Below are 17467 nucleotides of genomic sequence, written 5' to 3'. Positions count from 1 at the left end.
AAGCGTTCTATGGTCAGGACGGGACAGATCGTGGCATTGATCTCCCAGTAAGAATGATGTAATGAAAGTACAACCAGTCTCAGCTCTATTCATACAAGTCTCACAATAACCTTTTTCTTGATCTATACTCGTTAAGATTGTTCTTCAATACCTGCCCTATTCTTGTGTCTGAAATGTGATCCACTGGTCTTTCTTCAGATGAATAACCACATATGATTTATTCTTAGAGGCAACCTAGTCATCATGCACACTGAATATAATAGAGGAACTTTATTTTTTCCCGTTATGGAGCTTCTTCTTGATAGAATATCATGTCTATAGGATCAACCCAGTTGCTCCCTCCTGAGGCAGAAGGCTGAGGGTCATATAGATGGGGTCTCTGAAGCCACTTTATAGGTGATCACATATATTTTAGCCTCTAATGACAACAATGCTAAATAATGAATATGGGGGAAAATCCTCCCTCTGGGAAACCATCATTAATTAGCACTCAAAATGAGGTCAAATACAGCCTACATCAGCCAGAGCATATTACCCTTGATTGTATGGAATACCCTTTCGGTAGCACTTTACCTAAAGTCTGCAGGTATAACAAGCTTTAGAGTAGAATAGAATACTAAATAATAACTTTATTTTTCATGTGAAGAAATGTCTTGTTTATAACTTGTTATTATAATAATATATAAGCATGTATGAATGTATAAGCATGTATGAATCCTGATAATGTCTTATAATAATCAAACTTATAATAAGTTATGTCTCTCTACGCATCAACAGACTCAAAATGGCTGGTATCTGGTCAGGATCGAGGTGATAAGACATTACAAGATGGTCATTTACTCATGACAAGTCTTGCGATCCATTATAACTGCATCATAATGCATTCGTCGTGTTACCCTCTTTTCGTTAAGGTATGACATGTCTCTAAGACAGTAAGATGTTAGACTGCTACTTACAAGGACTCCTGGGTAGTAGCCACCGACGGTGATGTTCTGTGTCCTGGTGGTGGCTGCCAGTCCGAAGACAAGGATGAGCACAGACACAATGAGCAACATCACAGTGACCACGATGGACTTCTGTTTCCTCTGTTTGAATGATCCTGGAAGACATACACAGCGTTAGACAATATACTTGTATATCCATTCAATATACAGGTAATTCAACAGATCATCAGATCAGTTTTTGCTACTGAAAGTGTTCCTGAAAACTTAACTCCTGCCATGGAACATTTTGGTTGGATTGTACGAACAGTAGACCAATGAACAAAGTACTAAAATATGTTTTAACTGTGGTATCCCTGTGTTAGTCATTACGCACTCCTCTTCAATGGATAGGGTAATATCAACAGGAGTGTGTTTTGGTTAGCTGGGTCGTACCACCAATTAAGTGCCTTTTGATTAGTGTTACTTAAAAAAAAAATCAGAAATATTTTTGTCCCGTGTGCCTCAGTTGGTAGAGCATGGCACTTGCAACACCAGGGTTGTGGGTTGGATTCCAATGGGGGACCAGTATGGAAGAACAAAAAAAGGTTGAAGATGTATACACTCACTACTCTTAAGTCGCTCTGGATAAGTGTCTGCTAAATGACTCAAATGTAAACGTTAAATAAAACAATGACTAAATTAAGTGCCAAATAAAGTAACAGGCTTGACAACTTCATATTAAATCATCCAGAAATCAAACCAAAACCTGTGAAAAAACACGTGGTACACACATATGTTTTATTTTCATGAGTCAGACAAACATTTTTACATGTGTTTTTTCCCCCTCATGTCCCCAAAAATGTTCCCCATATTTTCACCACTTCCAACTACATCTGATCTCCCATCCAGGGAACGACACTGTTTAGCTTCAGAGGCAAACCAGCAGTGGGATGCAGGGTGCTATGTTGCTGGAATGAATATGACAAAACCTGCAACTGGAAAAAAAGGCAGCAAAAGCAAAGGCCATGGTAACATAACCAAAGACAGGGGAAATTACAGGAAAGAGGGAGGTGTTTTATATACTGAAAATAAATGCAACATGTAAAGTGTTGGTCCCATGTTTCATGAGCTGAAATATAAGATCCCAGAATTTTTCCATATCCACAAAAAGCTTATCTCTCTAAAATGTTGCACAAATTTGTTAACATCCCTATTAGGGAATATTTCTCCTTCGCCAAGATAATCCAGCCACCTGACAGGTGTGGCATATCAAGAAACGTAAAAAAAAAAAAGGCCACTAAAATAGATTAGGGCCTAATGCATTCATTTCAATTGGTTGTTTCCATATATGAACTGTAACTCAGTAAAATCGTTGAAATTTTTGCATTTATGTCTTTGTTCAGTATAAACGCATTATAATTATATATTTTTTTATCACTGAAAACAATTGTTTTTGCATCCATTTTACAATTAATTTGTTCTCGCATTTTGAAATTATTTCCTTGCAATATTTTTTGGGGGTATCAACACTTTTGGATTTATGTTTCTCAATATAAAAGTTTGTTTGTTTGCAATACCAGGAATTTTGTAGTCGACTTCAGAAGTTTTGCTTGTTATTAATGACACAACATTAACTCTCTCACTAGAGGATTGCACAATATAATAACACTACTAAAAGTGTTATCCCTGCCACAGTTTCAGTAACAAGCTGAGGGATGGGGCTGGACAAATGCAACCACTCAAATCCATAGAATACGCTATGAATGCAAGGACTGATCATCTATGGCAGTGGTTCCCAAACGTTTTATAGTCCCGTACCACTTCAAACATTCAACCTCCAGCTGCGTACCCCCTTCTAGCACTAGTGTCAGCGCACTTTCAAATGTATTTTTTTTGCCATCATTGTAAGCCTGCCACACACACACACACACTATACGATACATTTATTAAACATAAGAATGAGTATGAGTTTGTGTCACAACCCGGCTCGTGGAAAGTAACAGAGTGCTTATAGGACCTGGGCACAAATAATAATATAATAATAATCAATAATCTTGCTCTTTATTTAGCCATCTTACAAATAAAACCTTATTTGTTCATCAAAAATTGTGAATAACTCACCACAGGTTAATGAGAAGGGTGTGCTTGAAAGGATGCACATAACTCTGCAATGTTGGGTTGTATTGGAGAGAGTCTCAGTCTTAAATCATTTTCCACACACAGTCTTTTTATGCTAGTGAGGGCCGAGAATCCACTCTCACATAGGTATGTGGTTGCAAAGGGCATCGGTGTCTTAACAGCACGATTTGCCAAGGCAGGATACTCTGAGCGCAGCCCAATCCAGAAATCTGGCAGTGGCTTCTGATTAAATTCAGTTTTCACAGAATCGCTTTTTGCAATTTCGATGAGGCTCTCTTGTTCAGATATTGGAAAGTGGACTGGCAGCAGGGCTTGAAAGGGATAACAAATCCAGTTTTTTGTGTCATCCTTTTCAGGAGAGTACCTGTGTAATTGCACCCCCAACTCACTCAGGTGCTTCGCTATATAAACAAACAAACAAAAAAGTCCCTTTTTCAGGACGCTGTCTTTCAAAGATAATTTGTAAAAATCCAAATATCTTCACAGATCTTCATTGTAAAGGGTTTAAACACTGTTTCCCATGCTTGTTCAATGAACCATAAACCATTAATGAACATGCACCTGTGAAACAGTCGTTAAGACACTAATAGCTTACAGACGGTAGGCAATTAAGGTCACAGTTATGAAAACTTGGGACACTAAAGAGGCCTTTCTACTGACTCTGAAAAACACAAAAATAAAGATGCACAGGGTCCCTGCTCATCTGCGTGAGCGTGCCTTAGGCATGCTGCAAGGAGGCATGAGGACTGCAGATGTGGCCAGGACAATAAATTGCAATGTCCGTACTGTGAGACGCCTAAGACAGCGCTACGGGAGACAGGACGGACAGCTGATCGTCCTCGCAGTGGCAGACCACGTGTAACAACACCTGCACAGGATCGGTACATCCGAACATCACACCTGCGGGACAGGTACAGGATGTCAACAACAACTGCCCGAGTTACACCAGGAACGCACAATCCCTCCATTAGTGCCCAGACTGTCCGTAAAAGGCTGAGAGAGGCTGGACTGAGGACTTGTAGGCCATTACACCGAGGCCTGTACTCTGTAACGGGATCGATTTGGAGGTGGAAGGTCCGTCATGGTCTGGGGCGCTGTGTCACAGCATCATCGGACTGATATTGTTGTCATTGCAGGCAATCTCAGCACTGTGCGTTACAGGGAAGACATCCTCCTCCCTCATGTGGTACCCTTCCTGCAGGCTCATCCTGACATGACCCTCCACCATGACAATGCCACCAGCCATACTGCTCGTTCTGTGCGTGATTTCCTGCAAGACAGAAATGTCAGTGTTCTGCCATGGCCAGCGAAGAGCCCGGATCTCAATCCCATTGCATTCCCCCCAGAAATGTCCGGGAACTCTGTTGTCATGGTTTACAGAAGAGGATGTCTTCCTTAATTGACCCCCCATAAACGTAACGGACAGGTCCGCCACATCTGTTGACTCATCCAGCTGTAACGCAAAGAATTCACTGGCTTGTATGCGAAGCAGTTGCAACTCTTCAGACACTGGACAGAGGAACTCTGCCTGAAGGCCAGCGTCCCAGAGTTGCCTCCACTGTTGACGTTGAGACCGGTGTTTTGCAGGTACTATTTAATGAAGCTGCCATTTGAGAACTTGTGAGGCGTCTGTTTCTCAATCTAGACACTCTAATGTACTTGTCCTCTTGCTCAGTTGTGAACCGGGGCCTCCCACTCTTTCTATTCTGGTTAGAGCCAGTTTGCGCTGTTCTGTGAAGGGAGTAGTACACAGCGTTGTACGAGATCTTCAGTTTCTTGGCAATTTCTCGCATGGAATAGCCTTCATTTCTCAGAATAAGAATAGAACCCACAAATGCTGATGCTCCAGATACTCAACTAGTCTAAAAAAGGCCAGTTTATTGCTTCTTTAATCAACACAACAGTTTTCAGCTATGCTCACATAATTGCAAAAGGGTTTTGAAAAGGGTGACCGCAAACTTTTGTACAGTAGTGTATACACACAGTGGCAAGAAAAAGTATGTGAACCCTTTGGAATTACCTGGATTTCTGCCTAAATTAGTCAGATCTTCATCTATGTCACAATAATAGACAAACGCCGTGTGCTTAAACTAATAACACACAAATTATTGTATTTTTCTTGTCTATATTGAATACATCATTTAAACATTCAGTGTAGGTTGGAAAAAGTATGTGAACCCCTAGGCTAATGACTTTTCCAAAAGCTAATTGGAGTAAGGAGTCAGCTAGCCTGGAGTCCAATCAATGAGATTTTGGTTCGAGCTGCCTTGTCCTATGAAAAAAACTCACACAATTATTGTTTGCTATTCCCAAGAAGCATTGCCTGATGTGAACAATGCCTCGAACAAAAAGAGATCTCAGAAGAACTAAGATTAAGAATGGTTGACTTGCATAAAGCTGGAAAGGGTTAAAAAGTATCTATAAAAGCCTTGATGTTCATCAGTCCACAGTAAGACAAACTGTCTATAAATGGAGAAAGTTCAGCACTGTTGCTACTCTCCCTAGGAGTGGGCGTCCTGCAAAGATGACCGCAAGAGCACAGTGCAGAATGCTCAATGAGGTTAAGAAGAATCCTAGAGTGTCAGCTAAAGACTTACAGAAATCTCTGGAACATGCTAACATCTCTGTTGACGAGTCTACGATACGTAAAACTCTAAACAAGAATGGTGTTCATGGGAGGACAACACTGAAGAAGCCACTGCTGTCCAAAAAAAACATTGCTGCACGTCTGAAGTTCGCAAAAGAGCACCTGGATGTTCCACAGCGCTTCTGGCAAAATATTCTGTGGACAGATAAAACTAAATTTGAGTTGTTTGGAAGGAACACACAACACTATGTGTGGAGAAAAAAAGGCACAGCACACCAACATCAAAACCTCATCCAAACTGTAAAGTATGTTGGTGGGAGCATCATGGTTTGGGGCTGCTTTGCTGCCTCGGGGCCTGAACAGCTTGCTATCATTGCCGGAAAAATGAATTCCCAGGTTTATCAAGACATTTTGCATGAGAATGTAAGGCTGTCTGTCTGTCAATTAAAGCTCAACAGAAGTTGGTTGATGCAACAGGACAACGACCCAAAACACAGAAGTAAATCAACAACGGAATGGCTTCAACAGAAGAAAATACGCCTTCTGGGTTGGCCCAGTCAAGACCTCGAGAGTGGTTCACACCAGACATCCTAAAAATATTGTTGAACTGAAACAGTTTTGTAAAGTTGTATGGTCCAGAATTCCTCCTGACCGTTGTGAAGGTCTGATCCGCAACTACAGAAAACATTTGGTTGAGTTTATTGCTGCCAAAGGAGGGTCAACCAGTTATTAAATCCAAGGGTTCACATATTTTTTCCACCCTACACTGTGAATGTTTACATGGTGTGTTAAATAAAGACATGAAAACATAATTATTTGTGTGTTATTAGTTTAAGCAGACTGTGTTTGTCTATTGTTGTGGCTTAGATTAAGATCAAATCAAATTTTATGTCCAATTTATACAGAAATGCAGGTAATTCCAAAGGGTTCACATACTTTTTCTTGTCACTGTATATCTGTATCTATATATAATCTATAATTTTGATACCATAGATCAGGTGTTCCCAAACTGGGGTACGCGCAGTGCCGCCGTGGGTACGCCAAATGTGATGAATCACATTTTTATTTGGCGTACCCCCGACGGCACTGCGCGTACCCCAGTTTGGGAACACCTGATCTATTGTATCAAAATTATAGATTTAAACTAGGTTGTTTACATTTACTTTGTTTACCAACATTGGAGTAAAACAAGCTTATATTTTGAGTTCTGATGGGGTACAACAGTTGACCTACGCTCATGAGGCAAAATACATGACATTTTTTAAGAATCAAGTACAAAAATGGATGTAACAACTAAGGACCGCCCCTTTAACAGGCAGTGACCTTCATATAGCAGAACTACTGTAGATGTGGTCACCCCAATTCCACCGGTGGAAACTTTGCAGATGCTAACACCATCTTTTCACATGTGAGGAGAATAATATTATTTTAACCCCACATGTGAACTTGCAAGTGAGATTTTCACATAAGGAGTTCTTACATGTGAAACTGCAAATTTGATTTTAACTTTCACACGTGGAATGTCAAGTTCACAATCGGATGTAAAAAATCTAATTTGCAGTTTCATATGTGAAAAAATGTCACGTGAAAAACAATCACGTGGAAGTTTTTCACATATGAAACTGCAAATGTGATTTTCACGTGATTGAATTTCACATGAACTTCCAATTTCACATGTTTACACTTCCACGTGATTGTGTTTAAGTGCGATTTTCACATGTGAATGTTTTCACATGTGAAACCGCATATCTGATTTTCACTGCAATTCACATGAAGTGAAAACATGTTATTCTCCTCACATGTAAAAAGTTCATGTTAACATGTGAACTCTAAATGTAGCCCTTTCCTGCAGTCAAATGACCAAATCACCCTCTAGTGGCCTCATGGATGGAATGTTATTAATAGTTTTCAGAATTTCCTAATTAACATTTATTTTTTTTAAACGACGAAAATCCTGTGTTTCTATGTCAAACAATTTTGTTATATTTCAGTCTTCTGTGATGTATATAAAGTGTAATTGTCACGCCCTGACCTTAGAGATCATTTTATGTCTCTATTTTGGTTGGTCAGGGCATGAGTTGGGGTGGGCATTCTATGTTTTGTTCTATGTTGTCTATTTCTATGTGTTTGGCCGGGTGTGGTTCTCAATCAGAGGCAGCTGTCTATCGTTGTCTCTGATTGAGAACCATACTTAGGTATCCTTTTTCCCACCTGTGTTTTGTGGGTAGTTGTTTTCTGTTTTTGTGTCTGCACCAGACAGAACTGTTTCGCTTTCGTTCTCCTGTTTGTTGTTTTTGTTAGATTTGGTTTTTGGATTAAATTATGAACACTTTAAACGCTGCACCTTGGTCCACTCTTCCTTCAGCCCACGAGAATCGTTACAGTAATATTGGGATGCAAACTCAAAATTAAATACATTTCAACTGACATGGTACAGGTGTCTTTTTTGATACCTTAAAATGAATCATTAATTACATGAATTAAATAATAATCTTCAGAAATGACTATGTCAAAGCATCAAAATAACTAGGGCTTTACAACGATGGTGAACATTTGAATTAAATGTTGGGTTTAAGTGGGTAAAAAAAAGAACAATTGTTCATTTTAAAAATCTGATTGAAAATTAATTCAATGTTGTCTATATTAATGGGCACTTCATTTAATATAACAGGCTTTTGCAATTAAATATTTGTGCACAAGTTCTACTTAAAATAACAAAGGCACTCATTTCATGGAAGGACCCAGCTGTGTATAAACCAAGGAATCTAAAGCTATGATTAAACTAACCATGTTGTTCCCCTCATCCCATTCACAATGCATGTATAGCTCAAATCTAGTATCATCTTGACATTGATCATTTGTTTCTCATTACTAACATGCTATACACCTTCCTAATATTGATTTGCACCCCCTTTTGCCCTCAGAACAGCCTCAATTCATCAGGGCATGGACTACAAGGTGTCGAAAGCGTTCCACAGGGATGCTGGCCCATGTTGACTCCAATACAAAGTTGGCTGGATGTCCTTTCGGTGGTGGACCATTGTTGATACACACAGGAAACTGTTGAGCATGAAAACCCCAGCACGTTGCAGTTCTTGACACAATCAAACCGGTGTGCCAGGCACCTACTACCATACCTTGTTCAAAGGCACTTACATATTTTTTCTTGCCCATTCACCCTCTGAATGGCATACATACACAATCAATTTCTTAAGTCTTAAAAATATTTATTTAACCTGTCTCCTCCCCTTCATCTATACTGATTGAAGTGGATTTAACAGGTGACATCAATAAGGGAGCATAGCTTTCACCTGGATTCACCTTGGCCAGTCTATCATTATACAAAATCCAAGATGGCGTAGCAGTCAGGCGTCTTTGTCTTCGTCTTGTCGTGTCCCGTGTATACATATTTTTTCTTCGCATTATTTCATATATATATATTTTTTTTTTACCTCAACTCCAACATACTCTCCTGCAACCAGCCTCACCCAATGTGGTATGGATCTGCTATTTTCTTTACTTTAGAACCGGAACCCCCAAAAGAAGCTAGCCAGCTAACTAGCTACTAGCTAGTAGTCAGCTAGCCACTGCTAGCGGTCATTAGCTAACCTTCAGCCCGGACAACTCCTGCCAGTCTGCACAGCACGATTCAACCAAGAGCATATCAGACTTCTTTTCTCCACATCTCCGGATTCCTACCACAAGCCCTGAACCTTTTCACCTGGATCATCGCAGCTAGCTAGCTGCTATCCGAGTGGCTACTCCTGGCTAATGTCTCTGTCCTGAAGCAAGCACCAATTAGCATGGAGCTAGCCTATGCTAGGCCCATCTTCCGGCTAGCCTGGACCCCTTTTACTGCCAATACGGAGCCCCGCCGATCCATCACGACTGGACTACCGACGTAATCTGCCCAAGGGGGTTTTCAACAGGCTCCTCCGTCGTGACGTCCCCTGAATGCCCATCTGCTAGCCTGCTAGCCGCGGCCTGCTAGCTGTCTAGAGCATATCGGACTGTTAGCTGAAGAGGTCCATCAGCGAATTTCTTGGGCTACAATACCTATTTTGCCAATTGGCCTGGACCCTTTAACTACACAGAGCCCTGCCGATCCATCACAACTGGTCTGCTGACGTAATCTGCCCGAGGGGGCTGCAACAGACTCTTCCGTCGCGACATCGACCTAAGGCCCTTCTGCTAGCCTGCTAGCCCCGGCCTGCTAGCTGTCTGAATTGCCGTGTCTCCAGCCCGCCTAGCTACTCACTAGACCCCATGATCACTCGGCTACGCATGCCTCTCCCTAACGTCAATATGCCTTGTCCATTGCTGTTTTGGTTAGTGATTGTCTTATTTCACTGAGGAGCCTCCAGCCCTGCTCTATATGCCTTAGCTAACCCTTTTGCTCCACCTCCCACACATGCGGTTACCTCACCTGGTTTAAAGGGTGTCTCTAGAGACAATACATCTCTCATCATCACTCAATGCCTAGGTTTACCTCCACCTTATTCACATCCTACCATACCTTTGTCTGTACATTATGCCTTGAATCTATTCTACCGCGCCCAGAAACCTGCTCCTTTTACTCTCTGTTCCGAACGTACTAGATGACCAGTTCTTATAGCCTTTAGCCGTACCCTTATCCTACTCCTCCTCTGTTCCTCTGGTGATGTAGAGGTTAATCCAGGCCCTGCAGTGCCTAGCTCCACTCCCATTCCGCAGGCGCTCTCATTTGTTGACTTCTGTAACCGTAAAAGCCTTGGTTTCACGCATGTTAACATTAGAAGCCTCCTCCCTATGTTTGTTTTATTCACTGCTTTAGCACACTCTGCCAACCCGGATGTCCTAGCCGTGTCTGAATCCTGGCTTAGGAAGAACACCAAAACCCCTGCAATTTCCATCCCTAACTATAACATTTTCCGAAAGATAGAACTGCCAAAGGGGGCGGAGTTGCAATCTACCGCAGAGTTCTGTCTTACTATCCAGGTATGTGCTCAAACAATTTGAGCTTCTACTTTTAATAATCCACCTTTCCAGAAACAAGTCTCTCACCGTTGCCACTTGCTATAGACCACCTTCAGCCCCCAGCTGTGCCCTGGACACCATATGTGAATTGATTGCCCCCCATCTATCTTCAGAGCTCGTACTGTTAGGTGACCTAAACTGGGACATGCTTAACACCCCGGCCGTCCTACAATCTAAGCTAGATACCCTCAATCTCACACAAATGATCAATGAATCTACCAGGTACAACCCCAAATCTGTAAACACGGGCACTCATAGATATCATCCTACCTAACCTGCCCTCCAAATACACCTCTGCTGTCTTCAACCAGGATCTCAGCGATCACTGCCTCATTGCCTGCGTCCGTAATGGGTCTGCGGTCAAACGACCACCCCTCATCACTGTCAAACGCTCCCTAAAACACTTCACGAGCAGGCCTTTCTAATCGACCTGGCCCGGGTATCCTGGAAGGATATTGACCTCATTTCGTCAGTAGAGGATACCTGGTTATTCTTTAAAAGAGCTTTCCTCACCATCTTTAATATGAATTCAAAAAATGTAGAACCAGGAACAGAAAGAGCCCTTGGTTCACTCCAGACCTGACTGCCCTTGACCGGCACAAAGATATCCTGTGGCGTACTGCATTAGCATCGAATAGCCCCTGCGATTTGCAACTTTTCAGGGAAATTAGGAACCAATATACACAGGCAGTTAGGAAAGCAAAGGCTAGCTTCTTCAAACAGAAATTTGCATCCTGTAGCACAAACTCCAAAAAGTTCTGGGACACTGTATAGTCCATGGAGAATAAGAGCACCTCCTCCCAGCTGCCCACTGCACTGAGGCTAGGAAACACTGTCACCACCGATAAATCCACGATAATTGAGAATTTCAATAAGCATTTTTCTACAGCTGGCCATGCTTTCCACCTGGCTACCCGTACCCCGGTCAACAGCCCTGCACCCCCCACAGCAACTTGCCCAAGCCTGCCCCATTTCTCCTTCACCCAAATTCCAGATAGCTGATATTCTGAAAGAGCTGCAAAATCTGGACCCCTACAAATCAGCCGTGCTGGACAATCTGGACCCTCTTTTTCAAAAATTATCAGCCGCAATTGTTGCAACCCCTATTACTAGCCTGTTCAACCTCTCTTTCGTATCGTCTGGGATCCCCAAAGAATGTAAAGCTGCCGCAGTTATCCCCCTCTTCAAAGGGGGAGACACTCTAGACCCAAACTGTTACAGGCCTATATCTATCCTACCCTGCCTTTCTAAGGTCTTCGAAAGCCAAGTTAACAAACAGATCACCGACCATTTCGAATCCCACCGTATCTTCTCCGCTATGCAATCTGGTTTCCGAGCTGGTCATGGGTGCACCTCAGCCATGCTTAAGGTCCTAAATGATATTATAACCACCATCGATAAGAGACAATACTGTGCAGCTGTATTCATCGACCTGGCAAAGGTTTTCCACTCTGTCAATCACCACATTCTTATCGGCAGACTCAACAGCCTTGTTTCAAATCAAATCAAACTTTATTGGTCACATACACATGGTTAGCAGATGTTTATGTGAGTGTAGCTAAATGCTTGTGCTACTTGTTCCGACCGTGCAGTAATATCTGACAAGTCAGCTAACAATTTCACAACAACTACCTTATACACACAAGTGTGAAGGAATGAATAAGAATATGTACATATAAATACATGGATGAACGATGGCCGAACGGCATAGGCAAGATGCAGTAGACGGTATAGAGTACAGTATATACATGAGATGAGTAATGTAGGGTATGTAAACATTATATAAAGTGGCATTGTTTAAGTGACTAGTGATACATTTATAACATCCAATTATTAAAGTGGCTAGAGATTGAGTCTGTATGTTGGCAGCAGCCACTCAATGTTAGTGATGGCTGCTTAACAGTCTGATGGCCTTGAGATAGAAGCTGTTTTTCAGTCTCTCGGTCCCAGCTTTAATGCACCTGTACTGACCTCGCCTTCTGGATGATAGCGGGGTGAACAGGCAGTGGCTCGAGTGGTTGTTGTCCTTGATGATCTTTTTGGCCCTCCTGTGACATTGGGTGGTGTAGGTGTCCTGGAGGGCAGGTAGGTTGCCCCCGGTGATGCGTTGTGCAGACCTCACTACGCTCGGGAGAGCCTTACGGATGTGGGTGGAGCAGTTGCCATACCAGGCGGTGATACAGCCCGACAGGATGCTCTTGATTGTGCTTCTGTAAAATCAATCAAGTTTATTTATATAGCCCTTCGTACATCAGCTAATATCTCGAAGTGCTGTACAGAAACCCAGCCTAAAACCCCAAACATCTAGTAATGCAGGTGTAGAAGCACGTAAAAGTTTGTGAGTGTTTTTGGTGACAAACCACATTTCTTCAGCCTCCTGAGGTTGAAGAGGCGCTATTGCGCCTTTTTCACTACGCTTTCTGTGTGGGTGGACCATTTCAGTTTGTCTGTGATGTGTTTGCCGAGGAACTTAAAACGTTCCACCTTCTCCACTACTGCCACACGATGTGGACAGGGGAGTGCTCCCTCTGCTGTTTCCTGAAGTCCACGATCATCTCCTTTGTTTTGTTGACGTTGAGTGTGAGGTTATTTTCTGACAAACTCCGAGGGCCCTCACCTCCTCCCTGTAGGCGGTCTCGTCGCTGTTGGTAATCAAGCTTACCACTGTAGTGTTGTCTGCAAACTTGATGATTGAGTTGGATGCGTGCATGGCCACGCAGTCATGGGTGAACAGGGAGTACAGGAGAGGGCTGAGAACGCACCCTTGTGGGGCCCCAGTGTTGAGGATCAGCGGGGTAGAGATGTCGTTTCCTACCCTCACCACCTGGGGGCAGCCCGCCAGAAAGTCCAGGACCCAGTTGCACAGGGCGGGGTCGAGACCCAGGGTCTCGAGCTTAATGACGAGTTTGGAGGGTACTATGGTGTTGAATGCTGAGCTGTAATCGATTAACAGCATTCTTACATAGGTATTCCTCTTGTCCAGATGGGTTAGGGCAGTGTGCAGTGTGATTGCGATTGCGTCGTCTGTGGACCTATTGGGGCGGTAAGCAAATTGGAGTGGGTCTAGGGTGTCAGGTAGAGTGGAGATGATATGATCCTTGACTAGTCTCTCAAAGCACTTCATGATGACGGAAGTGAGTGCTACAGGGCGAAAGTCGTTTAGCTCAGTTACCTTAGCTTTCTTGGGAACAGGAAGCAAGCCTCTTGAAGCATGTAGGAACAGCAGACTGGGATAGGGATTGATTGAATATGTCCGTAAACACACCAGCCAGATGGTCTGCGCATGCTCTGAGGACACGGCTAGGGATGCCGTCTGAGCCGGCAGCCTTGCGAGGGTTAACACGTTTAAATGTTTTACTCACGTTGGCTGCGGTGAAGGAGAGCCCGCAGGTTTTGGTAGCGGGCCGTGTCAGTGGCACTGTATTGTCCTCAAAGCGAGCAAAGAAGTTGTTTAGTTGGTCTGGGAGCAAGACTTCGGTGTCCGCGACGGGGCTGGTTTTCTTTTTGTAGTCCGATTGGCTGTAGACCCTGCCACATACCTTTCGTGTCTGAGCCGTTGAATTGCGACTCTACTTTGTCTCTATACTGACGCTTAGCTTGTTTGATTGCCTTGCGGAGGGAATAGCTACACTGTTTGTATTCGGTCATGTTTCCGGTCGCCTTGCCATGATTAAAAGCAGTGGTTCAAGCTTTCAGTTTTGCGTGAATGCTGCCATCAATCCATGGTTTCTGGTTGGGGAAGGTTTTAATTTTTAATACCCATTCACCGTGGGTACCACATCACCGATGCACTTGCTAATAAACTCGCTCACCGAATCAGTGTATACATCAATATTATTGTCCGACGCTATCCGGAACATATCCCAGTCCACGTGATCGAAGCCATCTTGAAGCGTGGAATCAGATTGGTCGGACCAGCGTTGAACAGACCTGAGCACGGGCGTTTCCTGTTTTAGTTTCTGAGCTGGTCATAGGTGCACCTCAGCCATGTTCAAGTTCCTAAACGATATCATAACCGAATGACTGCCTCTGCTGGTTCACCAACTACTTCTCAGACAGAGTTCAGTGTGTCAAGTCGGAGGACCTGTTGTCCGGACCTCTGGCAGTCTCTATGGGGGTGCCATCGGGTTCAATTCTCGGGCCGACTCTTTTCTCTGTATACATCAATGATGTCGCTCTTGCTACTGGTGATTCTCTGATCCACTTCTACGCAGACGACACCATTCTGTATACTTCTGGCCCTTCTTTGGACTGTGTTAACTAACCTCCAGACAAGCTTCAATGCCATACAGCACTCCCTCCGTGGCCTCCAACTGCTCTTAAATGCAAGTAAAACTAAATGCATGCTCTTCAAATCGATTGCTGCCCGCACCTGCCTGCCTGTCCAGCATCACTACTCTGGACGGTTCTGACTTAGAATATGTGGACAACTACAAATACCTAGGTGTCTGGTTAGACTGTAAACTCTCCTTCCAGAATCACATTAAGCATCTCCAATCCAAGAATCGGCTTCCTATTTTGCAACAAAGCATCCTTCACTCATGCTGCCAAACATACCCTCGTAAAACTGACTATCCTACCGATCCTTGACTTCGGCGATGTCACTTACAAAATAGCCTCCAACACTCTACTCAGCAAATGTCATCCGTTTTGTCACCAAAGCCCCATATACTACACACCACTGCAACCTGTCTGCTCTCGTGTGCTGGCCTTCACTTCACATTCGTCGCCAAACCCACTGGCTCCAGGTCATCTATAAGTCTTTGCTTGGTAAAGCCCCGCCTTATCTCAGCTCACTGGTCACCATAGCAGCACCCACCCGTAGCACGCACTCCAGCAGGTATATTTCACTGGTCACCCCCAAAGCCAATTCCTCATTTGGGCACCTTTCCTTCCAGTTCTCTGCTGCCAATGACCGGAACGAATTGCAAAAATCATTAAAGCTGGAGACTCAAATCTCCCTCTCTAACTTTAAGCACCAGCTGTCAGAGCAGCTCACATATCACTGCACCTGTACATAGCACATCTGTAAATAGCCCATCCAAATACCCCATCCCCATACTGTTTTTTCCCCCCTCCTTTGCACCGCAGTATCTCTACTTGCACATTCATCTATCACTCCAGTGTTTAATTGCTAAATTGTAATTATTTTGCCACTATGGCCTATTTATTGCCTTACCTCCCTTATCTTTCCTCATTTGCACACACTGTATATAGACTTTTCTATTGTGTTATTGACTGTATGTTTGTTTATTCCATGTGTAACTCTGTGTTGTTGCTTGTGTCGCACCACTTTGCTTTATCTTCGCCAGGTCGCAGTTGTAAATGAGAACTTGTTCTCAAGTGGCCTACCTGGTTAAATAAAGGTGCATTATTTTATTTTTTAATCATGGAAAGAGCAAGTGTTTGTAATGTTTTGTACACAGTATAGCTTCCGTCCCTCTCCTCGCCCCTACCTGGGCTCGAACCAGGGACCCTCTACACACATCGACAACTGACACCTACGAAGCATCGTTTACCCATCGCGCCACAAAAGCCGCGGACCTTGCAGAGCAAAGGGAACAACTACTTCAAGGGCTCAGAGAGAGTGACTTTACCAACTGAAACGCTGTTAGCGCGCACCACCGCTAACTAGCTAGCCATTTTACATCGGTTACATCAGCGCATGTGATGAGACTTGCTAGTCTACCTTTTGAAAATACCCGTCTTTGTTAGATTCAAATGAAGAATCTATAGGTCTATTGGTGATTTTGATGATTTCAATAATTATCTGATGTAGAATCAGGTGTTATTAGGCCTACAATGTAATTAATTAATGATTATAACATCTCATGGAACTACTTTGTAAGGAATATAAATACAATGTAACCGTAACGTGTGTGAATGTTGTAAGAAAAGTAGTAAAAACAGAATCACAAACGAACACTTATTGGCTACATTATATTGTAACGGCCCTGGGTTTATAACGTTGCTGGTTGCGAGCAAGAAGCACATCATTTACTTAGCTGTAGTAAACTAGCGCTTTTCCAATATTTGAATAATGTACCGCTCTACTCGTGTCAAACACATTTTATTCCCACGTCAAACACATTTTATTCCCACATAGTCAGTATTACATCCTATCTAAATAATTTATCCTGTCAATATGACCACGTCGTCAAATTGTACCTTCCTTTAGAATGTTGACAACACCACACAAAGAGAAACAGTCTGACAGTTCAATGTAGTTTACAGCAGTCAAAAGGCTACAGACAAAAATATGTTGCTGTCGCCCGCCCAGATAATCGCACAACATGTGCTTCGATGTTACCAAGTCGCCTATATTGTTTTTGCTGCAACCACGCAGTTGATCTTGCACACACATACCCATTGCCGTTTCTGTCAGAATTCCGGGTTGTTGATTCTGTACGAGAGGCATTTTCTAATCAAACGAAGGAGCTGGATATATACCCAGAATTATGATTCAAGGTGAAACCTTGCTTGTTAGATACCTAACAAGCAGAACAATTAGGCCAACTTGTTCACTGCTATGAACTAATGCAGGCGTGATATTCGATTACAGTAGCATTCTCTAAAGCAGACGTCCCCGCGCCGTTACGGTTGTCGTCGCTTTTACGTCAACATATATTTACATATCCACTCTCTTCATCTGTCGTGAACAGCGGAGCATCAATAAGTGCACAGTTTTGAGCATGAGTCACGCTCCAGTTACCGGGCTCGTCCTCTGCCCAGGCGTTGCCGACACATGTCAGATCTTACAACGCCTGGATAAGGTTTTTAAGCATCAGCATCATGTGTTATA

General features: G+C 43.1%; 1 protein-coding gene across 2 annotated transcripts in view; it reads right to left on the bottom strand.

Annotated features, from left to right (window-relative positions):
- The window catches only part of LOC129828016 (transmembrane protein 255A-like), a 38674-nt gene extending 21228 nt beyond the window's left edge, over window positions 1-17446 (bottom strand). For both annotated transcript variants that reach the window (XM_055889412.1, XM_055889413.1), the window contains exons 1-2: window positions 17032-17446; window positions 957-1099 (exon numbers count right to left, since the gene is read on the bottom strand). In XM_055889412.1, the coding sequence (XP_055745387.1) occupies window positions 957-1099; window positions 17032-17083 (195 nt within the window). In that variant the 5' untranslated portion in view covers window positions 17084-17446. The remainder of the gene's footprint in view (window positions 1-956; window positions 1100-17031) is intronic.
- Between the last annotated feature and the right edge of the window lie 21 nt (window positions 17447-17467).

This window comes from Salvelinus fontinalis, chromosome 29 (genome assembly GCF_029448725.1).
Source record: "Salvelinus fontinalis isolate EN_2023a chromosome 29, ASM2944872v1, whole genome shotgun sequence".
Classification (NCBI taxonomy): domain Eukaryota; kingdom Metazoa; phylum Chordata; class Actinopteri; order Salmoniformes; family Salmonidae; genus Salvelinus; species Salvelinus fontinalis.
Note: the sequence above shows the minus strand (reverse complement) of the source record. Positions and strands in the feature narration are given on the sequence as shown.